The sequence below is a fragment of the Bicyclus anynana genome, chromosome 9 (assembly GCF_947172395.1).
Source record: "Bicyclus anynana chromosome 9, ilBicAnyn1.1, whole genome shotgun sequence".
In the NCBI taxonomy this organism is placed as follows: Eukaryota; Metazoa; Arthropoda; class Insecta; order Lepidoptera; family Nymphalidae; genus Bicyclus; species Bicyclus anynana.
This window is the reverse complement of record NC_069091.1, coordinates 1,570,137-1,583,098: the sequence shown is the minus strand read 5'-3', so window position 1 is coordinate 1,583,098 and position 12,962 is coordinate 1,570,137. Positions and strand designations below refer to the sequence as shown.

The window sequence follows — 12,962 nt, the reverse complement described above, 5'->3', positions numbered from 1 at the left end:
AAATATACTTTGAAAACAACCATTAAGTACCTATTAATAAAATACTGCAATGAAAGGGATTGAGCATGAAAATCGTTTGATATTTGTAAACGATGCGACTGTTAATAGGATTACGCGAGAAGCGTTTAGCCTGCAAGAATGGTTACACTATAGTCAAATTGAGTAGGTATTTTAAACTATGTAAACAAACAAAAACAGCTGACTCAGGGGTGCTCAACATTTTATCATTATTTACGAATATTATCATGAAATAAAACTTCCTGTGATAAACAAATATTTTTTTAATTCTATATTCCTATATAATATATTCTGTTATTTATCAAACAGATAATGTTTCACTTATATTAAGGGTTCCGTAGGCAATAAAGAACTCTTATAGTTTTGATTCTTTATTATGTAGAAGCAAGCATAAGGTTTCCTCGACATATTTAAATACATTAATCAAAACGGTTTTCTCGGAGGACGATAAGGGTGATTGAATCGTACGTTTCTTTTTTGGTGACGGAAACAATAGCAACGCGGAATAACTGCTCCGGCTAGTACCAGGCTCCGGTTCACTAATTTTCGTACTAAACTAAATAAAATTAATTAATTAAACTGATAAAAAACCCGACTGCATAAATGATAAAAAAACTGAAAACAAAAAAAAGCTCAGTCCAGAAGTGTAGAAAACAATTAGAAAACAGTCGGGACCTATTATATTGAATAGAATGATTTTCGTCTACATTTTTTATTAGGTCCCGACTTTAGTTTGATCAATTTTTATATCATTTATGCCGGGTTTTTATATTTGTTTAATTAATTAATTTATTTCACACTTTTTAGTTACGATAGATGGTGAATTTCGGATTTATTGGTTACGTTTGTTACAAAGTACGATAATGTATACCTAAGTCCAACCGAAATTAAGTAAATATTCAAAAAATCTACGCAACCCTCGGTGGCCGAATCCAACTCGCACTTTTCCAATTTTTATAATCAATATATTTCTTTTAGTCTATTTTAGGTGTTTTATAACTACACTTCATAAACCTCGCACCTTATAGTCGTCCGCCTCCCGTATTATGTATAGACTTAATTAATATTAGAATTAATAAATAACGTTTTCCTAATTGTAGTTTTTTTAACATGGCCATGATATACTATTTTGAAATTCTCACAAAAATCCCTTGAATTTGATTCGCATGTTGCAATATTCACAAAAAAAAAACTTCACCCCGATTCTATAGCGTCTCACAGTCGTCTTGTTGGTTTTTTTTTTCTAATTTCACCTATCTAAGAACACTTGGGTTATTAAAACAAATCTAACGTTATCTGAATTACGTAAATCCGTTCAACGGTTTGGAAGATATGAGGTAATAAAGAATATTACATACATACATACAAGATACGCGCGAAAAACATAACCCTTCTTGCAGTCGGGTAAAAACAGTAAACAAACAACAAATACACTATAATTAACAATAACAACGAAACGAGAACAAAACGAAATAACAAAAATTACAAGGGAAGAAAATACGCACGACAGACTGGATTTAGTTAACGAATCATTAACGAATACTGATATATAAGTAGGAGTATTAGTCATAGACAGCAAATAAAGTAGTGTTCTGTGCTGTGAAGTGTGAACTGTCAAATGTCAAATCTTCTTTCACTTATTAATACAAAATCAAAAAAATTATCATAGTATATGGTAATTCTGCAATAAGTGAAAGGTTAAATTCACATTAAAATAAAAGAAATCATCGTTTTAATTACAACTTCTTTCTTCTTTTGATATGAAAATACGACATTTATAAAATAATTAAAGTTAAATTTAATTTTATAAATGCACATTTAATACCCATAAAACTCAATATCTTTATTTTTCATAATGGTTTGTGACTCATGTCTGCTTGGGTTCTTTTTATGTCGTTTATATTGTTTTTGTGCAAACTCTATATATTTAACATAGACGAATTAGAAATGGAAATGGATCGCACCCAAATGCAGCAACAAAATTGTCTGTCGTTTTTTGAAGGGTACGAGGTAAACTCAGTCATCGATAATATTTAACAAAAATAAATAATAAAATATTTAACAAGAATAATGTAATCTGTACACAGAATATTAAATTAATGAATCGATGTTTTGCTGTTTGTTCGTTTGTTAGAAGAATAGTATCTATTTTTCTTTTAGATATTGTTTTTATTACAAATTTATTATTTATTATAATTATGTTTTTGATGACCTCCGTGGCGCAATGGTATGCGCGGTGGATTTACAAGAAGGAGGTCCTGGGTTGGATTCCCGACTGGGCTGATTGAGGTTTTCTTAATTGGACCAGGTCTGGCTGGTGGAAGGCTTCGGCCGTGGCTAGTTACCACCCTACCGGCAAAGACGTACCGCCGAGCGATTTAGCGTTCCGGTACGATGCCGTAACCGAAAGGGGTGTGGATTTTCATCCTCCTCCTTACAAGTTAGCCCGCTTCCATCTAAGACTACATCATCACTTACCATCAGGTGAGATTGTAGTCAAGGGCTAACTTGTAAACAATAAAAAAAAAAATCTTAGATTGCATCATCGCTTACCATCAGGTGAAACTGAAATCGAACGTCACGTCATCTTTTAGTGAATTAGAAGTTGTTGACCATTTTTCATGCCATTGAACTACTTACTACACAAATCGGAATGATTAGGGAGTTTTTTCAGTCGACGAAAACGATTACAACAATGAAACATCGATACGATATAAGTATACACGCGTTAGATCGTTGATTGATTGACAGAGAGGTAACGTCTTGCGAGGCAGGTCCTTCTATAATTAGTCCAAGATAATTAATTAATTGTATGTGAATCTGGCTAGAACCCAGAGCCGTAAAACTTATTATTAAAAATAAAATGTATGTGAATCGAAACGAAAAGTGTCGCCTAAAAGAACCTTTTTGAGGAGTGATATTGTTGTGTAAAAAGCCTAAAGTTGTGGACTATAGTACTTTCTAGTTTATGTGAAACTTATTGTTATCAGAAAACATGTTAAACTTATACCTACCGATGTATGTAACCAAAAAGGTATACGTTGTGTGCAAAATGTACACCACGTCGATGTTGTTTTCCTTCATTAAGTGATATGTGATATATTTAATACCTACTTATTGACTATTTCAAATTTAATACACATTACACATCTAAGTAAGTCAAACCGACTCTTTAAATAAGTACTTTTTTGCTATATACACACACAAAAATATTAAAACCACAAAAATATTTTCAAAGACTGGAATGTTTTTCGCGTTCCCGCTACTTTTAAGTTTGAACTTGAAGTTTTGACACTTGCGACTCGTAAAAAATGACAGGTGCGTGATGAGATACGTCACTTTCGTGTTGGTCTCCAAAATGCCGGATACGCGTAGTCAACATAATCACTTGAAATATATAAATAACATATGTTCCTTTGAAAGTCAAATGAAAGTACCTACCGAGTTTTATTATAATATTATTGAATTTATATAGTTTAGTCCTAGATCGATATAATTTTAAAATAGATAACGAAATGAAAAATAAGTTGTATTTTACGATTGTACACTTCCTGCCATTTGTTGATGGCCGACACTTTCGACCAATCAGACGCGAGGCGTACAGAAGCCCGCGCCATCTTCGTTTTCAAACTCATCTCCATCGCGCCCGCCCGCTCACTCGATCAGTCAGTCGCGCGTCGGTTTGTGGCAGCCGTAAACCTAACTTGAATATTTCTAGTAATTAATACAAAAACCAGAACAATCATGAGCACCAATGAAAAGAACAGTGAAGTGTCAGTAGACAAGGTCGGAGACGAAAAGTCGGGGGACGCTAAACGTGACCTAAAAGGAGCCAAAAGGGCAGCAGAGGTGAGTGCACATGTCAGACTACCTATTCGTTTTAGACGCTCGCCATTTTATTGAACGTTATATGACTACATTAATACTACTAGTCCACTATTGCATTTGTAATTGTATCACTCGCTAAACAACGAATTGCAGTTTGCCGCGATTCCAGGCAACTGGTTAACCGGTGTATTTTTGGACTTCTAGTGCTAAAGCTCACGTTTTAGAATGTGAGGTAATCGATGAGTCAGACTAGATTTATAATGTCTTTCATCAAGAGAATATTACGCATTGGTTATGTTGAATTTCAACTACTTTTGGCGGTCTTTGAGTTTTGTTTACTCGTTTTGGATACAGAGGCATGACCTTGGTAGAAAAAACATGGCGCGGGAACTTACTCGTGTCTGGTTTATGATATAAGTAGCGGAATACGTTTACCTTACGTTCATAGAATGCTCTAAATGGTGTCGTTATGTTATTGATTTTATTGCGTTTCAATATCTATTTTTGACGCGCTTTCTAAGCCTCGTTTACATTCGTGGTAGCGTGACGCTCCGTAGAATAACATGGCCGGCTTGTAAGTGTCAAATGCATAGAGTACTTTTGCCGGAACGTCAAATTGTTCTACTAGACAAAGCCTTTTTATTGATGTTGGAACAAATGTTTTTATAGCGTCATTGTATTGAGTTTGCTATGTTCCACACAAATCCTTACTCTACCACTTTCTTTGGCCCTGACTCTACTAGAGTCGTAGTCAATGACCCGGCAACATTTGCATGCATGTAGGTGTTTTGTAAGCAATCTAAACTTCCTTTGTTCAACAACTAATAAAATACAGAGGCTAGTAATCAATAGGGAAAAACAGCAATAGCAAACCCATATAAATCCATGGCTAAACTCTAAATGAACGTTGTTCGCGCTCTATCTCTTTCCCACAATGTAACCTAAATTCAAGCTATTAGCCAACGGGCGCGTTTTAAACATAACCTCAAGATTATTAATATCAATAAACATGGATATTTGTTTGTAAGATTTTCGTTTAGCACGTGACTGCTAATAGTAGTTGCAAAGTGTATACCGCCCCATTGTTGCGTTAGCGTTTTCGAGGGTTTTCTACGTTACCTCTTGTTATGCATACTGACCGTCGGAAGTTTGTCTTTGCTGCGGGAATATGGGCCGTATGACGCCGGCCCCACACTTAGCGTCTCTTTCCCCCATACTAATAACCCACGCTTCTTTTATTGTTACGAATCCTCGTCACCTGCGCTTCATTATCTTGCACGTAAACCACATTCGCCTCGTTTGTCAATTAAATTAAACTTGAACGTTTCTTTTGTTTTTTGCGAAATATATTTTCTGTTCAGTAATGATTAGTTATGATATAGCATGATCGAGCAAAATTTAGTCATTAGTCAATATTTATAAACATCACTTTTAGATTAGAACTCAAGAGAATGCTGAATTTGTATTTGTATTATAATACGTAATGTTAAGAAGATACGAAATGAATTGTAGGTATGGATTTTGTAGATATAAACATTTAGATTATTCTGTATTGTTTGTTTAGGAAAAAAATGTAGAGGCGAAAAAGGCGCGAAAGGAAGAAAATGGCGGCGGCGGGGAAGACGAGGGTCACAGTGATGAGGATGACTTAGAAGGATTCGAAGGAGAAGGTGACGGAGAAGAGGATGACGATGAAGAAGTCGAGGGTGAGGAAGGTGAAGAAGATGAGGAAGAATTAGGGGAGGGAGAGGACGACGATCTCGAAGGTAAAATTCTCTGAGAGTTATCACAAGTCATGACATTTAAGCCATACATATTTTTAATTCAACTCACATTTATTATTTTTAAATAAAATGTATTAGTTACATAAATAAAATTGTCTGAAGCAGTCTCTTAGGACGTTGACCGATAAAGTTATGGCGCGAACGCTAAGCGCGCCAAATAGTCGTTTGTGTTAGATTCCCCAAATTTAAATCTGAAGGACATATTTGTTAACGCTGCATAGAAATACTTGTTAGAATACGATATTTGTTGCGTCGATCAAAGTACGGTTGGATGTTGCTTAATTATTCACAAAAAAAAATGGTGTCCTTTTATATTGATGCAATTACGTATAAAAATGCAATCTTTTCGTACCCTCTCGTAACGTGTCTTAGATATCGCCACCGCACGACGTAGGTAATTCGAGTAGGTCGTGCACGCACATTTTCTCTCGCCATTGTTATAAGTAAGCGCATCGTTGAAACCTTACAAGTTGCAGCCGTATTGTTTTTACAGGCATGTCACTTTATTAAGATGGAACTTTTACCGAGACTAGCAAATAATTATACATACATACATACATAGCCTCCTATTTTTCGGAAATCTGTTTAAAGTAATAATTAATGTAGAAACACTTTTTCTTGGATAATCCGAGAACATCGTTGTATCTGAAGTTATCTGTTCTTTATACGAGTAAACCGGGCATCAACCTTGTTGAAACATTGATAAAAATTTGCTAACAATGACGATAGATTTTGGGTCGTATTAACAGCTTCAGGCCATTCAGAAGTCAGTGTGATGCAAGTTCTTCTGTTTAAATTAGTTTTTTCATAAATGAAAATTTTCTATTGTTCTTATTATTTTGTTAAGAAATCGTCATTGAAATACTATTTATGATGATTGACGGTTAACGATTGTTTGCAGATGACGAAGTAGAAGAAGAATTATTAGGGGAAGAAGAAGAGGATGACGCGTAATACGCCTCGTGCTCTTTGTAAGGACAATGTCACAGTGAAGTTATACAGTGTATGTGACGCCCCGGACTGGCGCGGCCGCGCTTCGCCCCAACTGACCGCCCGACCGACAGCCGACACGCAGCCAGTTGGGAACACGCGTGGCCGACATCACTCCCAACTAAAACGGGTGCACTAATATTTGAATGACAAAAATGCAATTAAGTCTAATCGAATGATGAAGAATAATTTTTTTAATATAATTTAAGTTCGGTACTATGATGCTGTATCAATTTTTCACAGTGCGCTGAAACAATTTTTATGAATTAAGACTTAGTAGAATACTGTTGAATTTTGTCATGAAATGTACAAATGTGTTTTTGGGAAGTAAACTTTATTTCTAAGTGAAATTCACTTCTGTATTTAGGTTAACCTGTAAGCCCTAATGGTGAAGTTGTGATATTTTTCTATACACAGTAGCATAAATGTTCACATTTCATTGAAACTAGAAATAACCCGGCACGGCTGTATTGAATTTAATTAATAATATAGAGAATAAGCGATTAAGTCACAAAGCTCAATTCTTCATTTTGTTGTTGTCGATGAGAGTTTGTGTGTACATATTTTAGTGTAAGGGAAGCCTGAGAGTTTAATCCGTTAATGTAAAAATAGTGTGATTAATTACATCCAAGACAACTTATTTCAATAAATGGTAACTTGTTGTGTTTTCTAAACCTTCGCTACTTGGTCGACTCCTGAAACTCCTTTCGTATAGTGTAATCGTACTCGGAATACTCTACGTAGAGCTGAAGCACGGTCGGGAGTCGGGCACCCACGTCGCGCGTACCGCGTGTCGCAACCGTCGGTACCGCGCACGTATTCGTTGCAAATATTAGAAAAACATCACAATTTTGCCATTATCTGTAGACTAGCACGTCGCGCCCGCCGCCCGCTCCCCTGCGACTGATAAAGAGAGCGCGACGGCGCGGCCCGATAGCGATGCTGACACCTAAAACCTGCCTGTAACTTTGTCCATAATATTGATAAATTAGGATAGCTCCCGCAGTTCGGTATTCCATTGTGTGAGGTGTGGAATAAGAGATTCCTAGGTTATAAAGAATTAGTGTGTAGGTTGGTACTTTGTGGTGATTTTCGAGGAAGGGACGCTCGGAGCGGCGGCGAGGCCGGCGAGGAGGGCGAGTGGCGTCGGTCCCGCGTGGCCTCGTTCGATTTGCGCGCCCCCCGCCCGCGCGTCGACGCCCGGCGCCCGCCACGCCGCGTCGCGCGCGACCCCCCGCCCCGCGCCGCCGGCCCGACGCATCCGGCTGTCTCCGATCGAGTTCTCGCCGGCCGCCGGCCGATTCAGCGAACACAAATCTTGAATGACTATATTTTTTTACTTCACGCGGCGGCGCTCGATCGAGACGCGGAGTGATTAGGACGAGCATTTAGCGAAATTGTCATCTGTACTAAATACCTGACCTTATTTTAATTAGGATTGACATTTTTAATAAATTTTTAGTTACTTATTAGATTCATTTTATTGATTATGGTTTGTCACTTTCATTTTTTACGGTAAGAATGAGCTGTCGCATATTATGTACTACTAATGTGAATACCTTAGTACGTTTTTATTTATTTGTGATGTTGAACACTATTGATTTTGTACTAAGTATGGACGAAATGTAAATACAACCGATTTTAAGTAAACCGTTATTTTGTTTTCTATGCCTATTTATTTGTCCCAGTAGAAATTTACGTGAATTTTCGTTATCTACTACACCTACATTACGCATTTTCGCTTAGCGATGGCGAGATTCCTTTAAAATAATGATTTTATAGATAGCAATATAAAAATAAATTGCGCCACTCTTGTATCATGTGCTGTGATAGGCGGCGTTCATATTGGATAAGATATGTAGTTGCCTACTTGTGTATAAGTACCTAGGTAGGTAAGTGTGAGTGCGAGATATCGAAAGTCGGAACCTACTAAACAAAATGTTGGATTCCCCTTCTCGATGATGTACTGTATCATAATCTTGCTACAACTTGGTAGCTACGGTAACAACTAGCCAAGTACGTTGGTTGTAAATTGTAACCGCAGTAGGTATTATTTTACCTACAACATGAATAAATTACGCATACCATTGATAAACCATAACCATTTAATAATGATCTATACAATTTACATCGTGCTAATGAGTTCATAGATCTAATGCCCAAGAGACAGCCATGTAGGAAATTTAACTAAGTGCCTACGTATTAGCGTGCTTACTGCTGTGCTTTTCTTAGGTTTTTCCGTTTACCTCTAATGAACATACGTATCTCGAATACAATAAAATATTCCCAGTTCCCACGAAACGAAGACAATGTGGAAAGAGCTTTTCATTTGTGGCGTATAGCGACACCTAGTGAGTGCAATGCGTGCGTGTCTATTTGAAGGTCCTACAATAGATGGCGCTGACCTTGGCGCGAAAATTCAAGAAAGAGTGCGCGAAATACGTACTACTGTTTTCGCGTTTTTTAATATTTCAACTTTATACTATACTTAATTATAACTTTTTATTGTGTTATAATAAAATAAATATTGTATTTAATTTTTTTATTAATTATATTTTATTGAATTGTTGTACCACAGGCCTGTAAATTGAAACAACCCAACCTCCTGAATTAATGTAAAAGTAGAAAATGCGGATGGTGGTAGTGGTGGTTTTTGCCACTCAAGGTGAAAATTTTGACTTTAAAAACAGGGAAAAACGGATGGTGGCAGTAGTAGTTTTCGCCACTCAAGATGATTTGCTAACTACCAATGATAATTTTATACTAACATCATTGCCTACTACTGCTTCGGAAGAAACACAACTATATGAAAAAAAATTGCAAACCAACATTACTAAAACGAAAGAGGCTTCAAGAGGCTTTGAAGAGGCATAATAATTTAATTTTTAAGTATGCTAAATTTTGTCTAACGAGTTTTATGAAACGTGAACATCTGGATTTTCCAATTTATGAACAAAACCGTGTCGTTTACTGTCGCTCCCTTTCGTATGTCACCCGGGACAATTGCCCTCTTGTCCTCGCATCGCGACGCGTATCTATCGATTAGGTATAGACTTTTGGTTTTTGGACATGCTATAATAATGAGCCTTGATAGTGGATATGACCTCTGACTCCCATTCCGGAAGGTGTAGGTTCAAATCCGGACCGGGGCATGCACCTCCAACTTTTCAGTTTTAATTAAATATCACGTGTCTCAAACGGTGAAGGAAACCTGCATTTTCGTAATTCTCTGCGTGTGTGATGTCTGCCAATTCGCATTGGGCGAGCGTGGTGTACTATAGTCCTAACCCCTCTCATTCTGAGAGGAGGCTCGAGCCGAATATGGGTTGATAATAACATGTCATACGTGCAGAGTGCAGACATGATATGCAGGTACTCTATGTGGCTATTGTAAAACAAAGAGTAGAAACTATGCATTGTTGAAAAACCGGGCGATACTACGTTTTCAAGTTTGACAACACGATTTCCCGGTTTATCCAAAGCGGCATACTACGGCACTAACAGTGGAATTCATAGTCGTGAAGTGAACAATCCCCCACAAACCAATATTCAGTATTCACCCAGGGGCTGACTATTGAATCATCCTTCATTGCATTTCATAAACAAACTACTGGAGAGCCCCTAGGTGACTGGAGTTTCAAGCAAATGTTGTCTATGATTTTACATTAGATCTTTGAAAATTCTGTGACACAACCACAGAGAGACGTATTTTGTTAATTTTTTGACATTTTACAAAATAATTGAGTTTCTAATATTTTCATTTACTTTTTATTTTTATTTATCATAGTAAAATTTAATTCGTTCAAGAGTACAATAGATCAATTTTATCAAAAAGTTTCTTTCTCACAAGAAGGAGTTGTTAGAAAAATATTGAAGATATGTGGACGAACATGATCATAATCAAAATTATCAGCCGATGGACGTCCACTGCAGGACATAGCCGTCTTGCATGGACTTTCAAACACAACGGTCTCGAGCCGCCAGCGTCCAGCGGCTCCCTGCAACCCGCTTGATGCCCTCGGTCCACCTAGTGCGGGTTCGACCAACGCTGCGATTTCATCGGCTCTTCGAACTATGTGGCCTGCCGATTGCCACTTCAGCTTCACGACTCGCTGTGCTACCTATGTCAGTGACTTTGGTTTGTCTGCGGATCTCCTCATTTGTGATTCGATCATGCAGAGAAATCCCAAGCATACTATTTACTATATAAGTAGTTTGATATTTCATACTTTTGTAATGTGGAATCCTACTTGAAATAAAAAAATTATTGTCAGAGGAAATTTGTTTATTTTACTCAAAACCACCTATAATTACCTGAAATAATTACAAGTAGGTACTATTATGCTGTATTTATTTACAATTTATAGTAAGTGCAGTAAATAAATATAAGTGTAGCTTATCATTAGGATTAGTGGTAAAATTGCATTTCACAAAGCTCTAGATCACATAATATTATATATTTAGGAGGTAGGCTTGGCCCGGTAATGGGCTGATAATAATGAACCACACACACTTATTGCAATTCTAAAATCAAACCTATATCCTTTTGATACAAAGTTTAATTAATAACAACAATAAATACATAATTTACATATAACTTATTGTTATTATTGTATATTTTTATAGGGCCAGACTTAAATGAAAAATGCAGAAGTAAACATTTAATAATAATCTTTATTAAAGATGTGAATCAATAAATTTTTATTTTCCATCATTCATTCAATTAAGATTTATATATATTTTCTATTGTTATGGACTTCAGAGTGAGTGACCACCTTACAATACATTGCACTCACTCCTACTACCTCGATATTAAATGCTGCTGACTTTTCAAGGTATGTGGGTCTTCCAATTACTGTGATCTGAAAACTCGGATTTTCAAGGACCAAAGTATTCTCAGTATTCTTGGTAAAACAGTATTCTCAGAGCTCATCACTGCTATTCCCTGCCATGATAGCCGGTTTCTTTAAATCTGTGTATAGGGTCCTCCGGGGTTGTTTATATGTATACCTATGTCTGCCATCAATACAGGTTGATTTGTGGCATTTCTGTTATTTCATAGAATGCTTGATGGACTGCACATACAGTCTGAAAATAAACATTATGTTAGTTACATTTATGTAGGTTATATATTTCCTAAATCAAAACTAGATAGGTATACCTAACATTTATATAGGTTAGATTACAAACAAACTAATTAAATTCTTCATCATGAGTATGTTAAGCATGAGTCTCCTATCAGAATTAGAGGGATAAGGTCCACCACTCTGGCCCAAAGTAAATTGGCAGACTTCACACATGTAGAGACAATGTTTTTCCTTCACCGTATGAGACATGTGATATACATTTAAATTCATAAAATGCACATAACTGAAATGATTTGGAGGTGCATGTTTCAGACAGCATTTGAACCTACACCCTCCAAATAGAAGGCAGAGGTCATATCAACTGGGCTATATGGATTTTGACCTACTCCTTATTTATCTATACTAATATTATAAACAGGAAAAATTTGTTTGTTTGTTTTGTATAGGATCTAGAACTACTGAATTGATTTGAAAGATTCTATCACTGTTGGGAACCTACGACCTCATAATCAAAGGCAGAGGTCATACCCACTGGGCTAATTGGTTTTATATCTACTCCTAATTTATCTTTATTAATAATAGAAACAGGAAAGATTTGTTTGTTTGTATGTAGGTATGTAGGCTCTGGAACTACTGAACCAATTAAAAAAATTCTTTCACTGTTGGGAAGCTACACTATCCCCGAGCTCTATAGGCTATATTTTATCCCCGTATTCTTACGGAAATAGGAATTTCCGTAAGAATACGGGGATTATTGATAATGAACAAAGGTACGTACCTGGAAACATCCCGTTACATAGAATCGAAGTGCTGCTAGAATGCATAATAATAGCGGTATTGGTATTCCTCTCTTGGGTCTTCTGTGTTCATTCTTCATCAAACAGAGGCATATTATGCCTAATATGAGAATCTTTCGTACATTCCATAACGCCATAGTATTAAACTGGATTTACGCAATTGCGAATATTTATCTTGGATACTGATATAACTCGCTGTTTATACACAGTCTTAACACTTTCCAAGTCCACTTTCTAATAAATAAATCACGAATAACAACAAAAAAAAATGCCAGGGGATGGTTTGGCTGACAAATATCGGTAATTCAGCAGTCAGCCGCCAGCTCCTGTCAAATGAGGGGTTTCTTTTGTCTATGAAACGCGTGGGGGTTGAATTCGACACATAGCGGCTGAATAATCCCCTTAGGGGCCCCCTACTACGACTATGAATTCCACCGTAAAATCACTGAACGCCTAAC

At 36.6% G+C, this 12,962-nt stretch overlaps 1 protein-coding gene and 1 long non-coding RNA gene across 2 annotated transcripts; one reads left to right on the top strand and one right to left on the bottom strand.

Moving 5' to 3' along the window:
* The first annotated feature begins 3,659 nt into the window (after positions 1 to 3,659).
* Positions 3,660 to 8,284, top strand: LOC112058488 (acidic leucine-rich nuclear phosphoprotein 32 family member B). The gene is made up of 3 exons (XM_024099395.2): positions 3,660 to 3,867; positions 5,411 to 5,612; positions 6,532 to 8,284. Exons 1-3 carry the CDS (start codon positions 3,763 to 3,765, stop codon positions 6,582 to 6,584), a joined length of 360 nt encoding a protein of 119 aa, XP_023955163.1. The 5' UTR covers positions 3,660 to 3,762; the 3' UTR covers positions 6,585 to 8,284.
* A 2,600-nt stretch (positions 8,285 to 10,884) lies between these two features.
* On the bottom strand, positions 10,885 to 12,936 carry LOC128198367 (uncharacterized). The gene is made up of 2 exons (XR_008251094.1): positions 12,486 to 12,936; positions 10,885 to 11,708 (listed from the first exon to the last, which is right to left on the bottom strand). It is a non-coding gene; the product is annotated as an uncharacterized LOC128198367 (long non-coding RNA).
* Positions 12,937 to 12,962: the final 26 nt, after the last annotated feature.

What these genes read in the sequence shown, in the direction of transcription:
- LOC112058488 (XM_024099395.2), top strand. Translation starts at nt 3,763, where the DNA reads ATGAGCACCAATGAAAAGAACAGTGAAGTGTCAGTAGACAAGGTCGGA. An exon ending in GAGCCAAAAGGGCAGCAGAG is followed by an intron (nt 3,868 to 5,410) that starts GTGAGTGCACAT and finishes TTGTTTGTTTAG; the next exon opens with GAAAAAAATGTAGAGGCGAA. An exon ending in AGAGGACGACGATCTCGAAG is followed by an intron (nt 5,613 to 6,531) that starts GTAAAATTCTCT and finishes GATTGTTTGCAG; the next exon opens with ATGACGAAGTAGAAGAAGAA.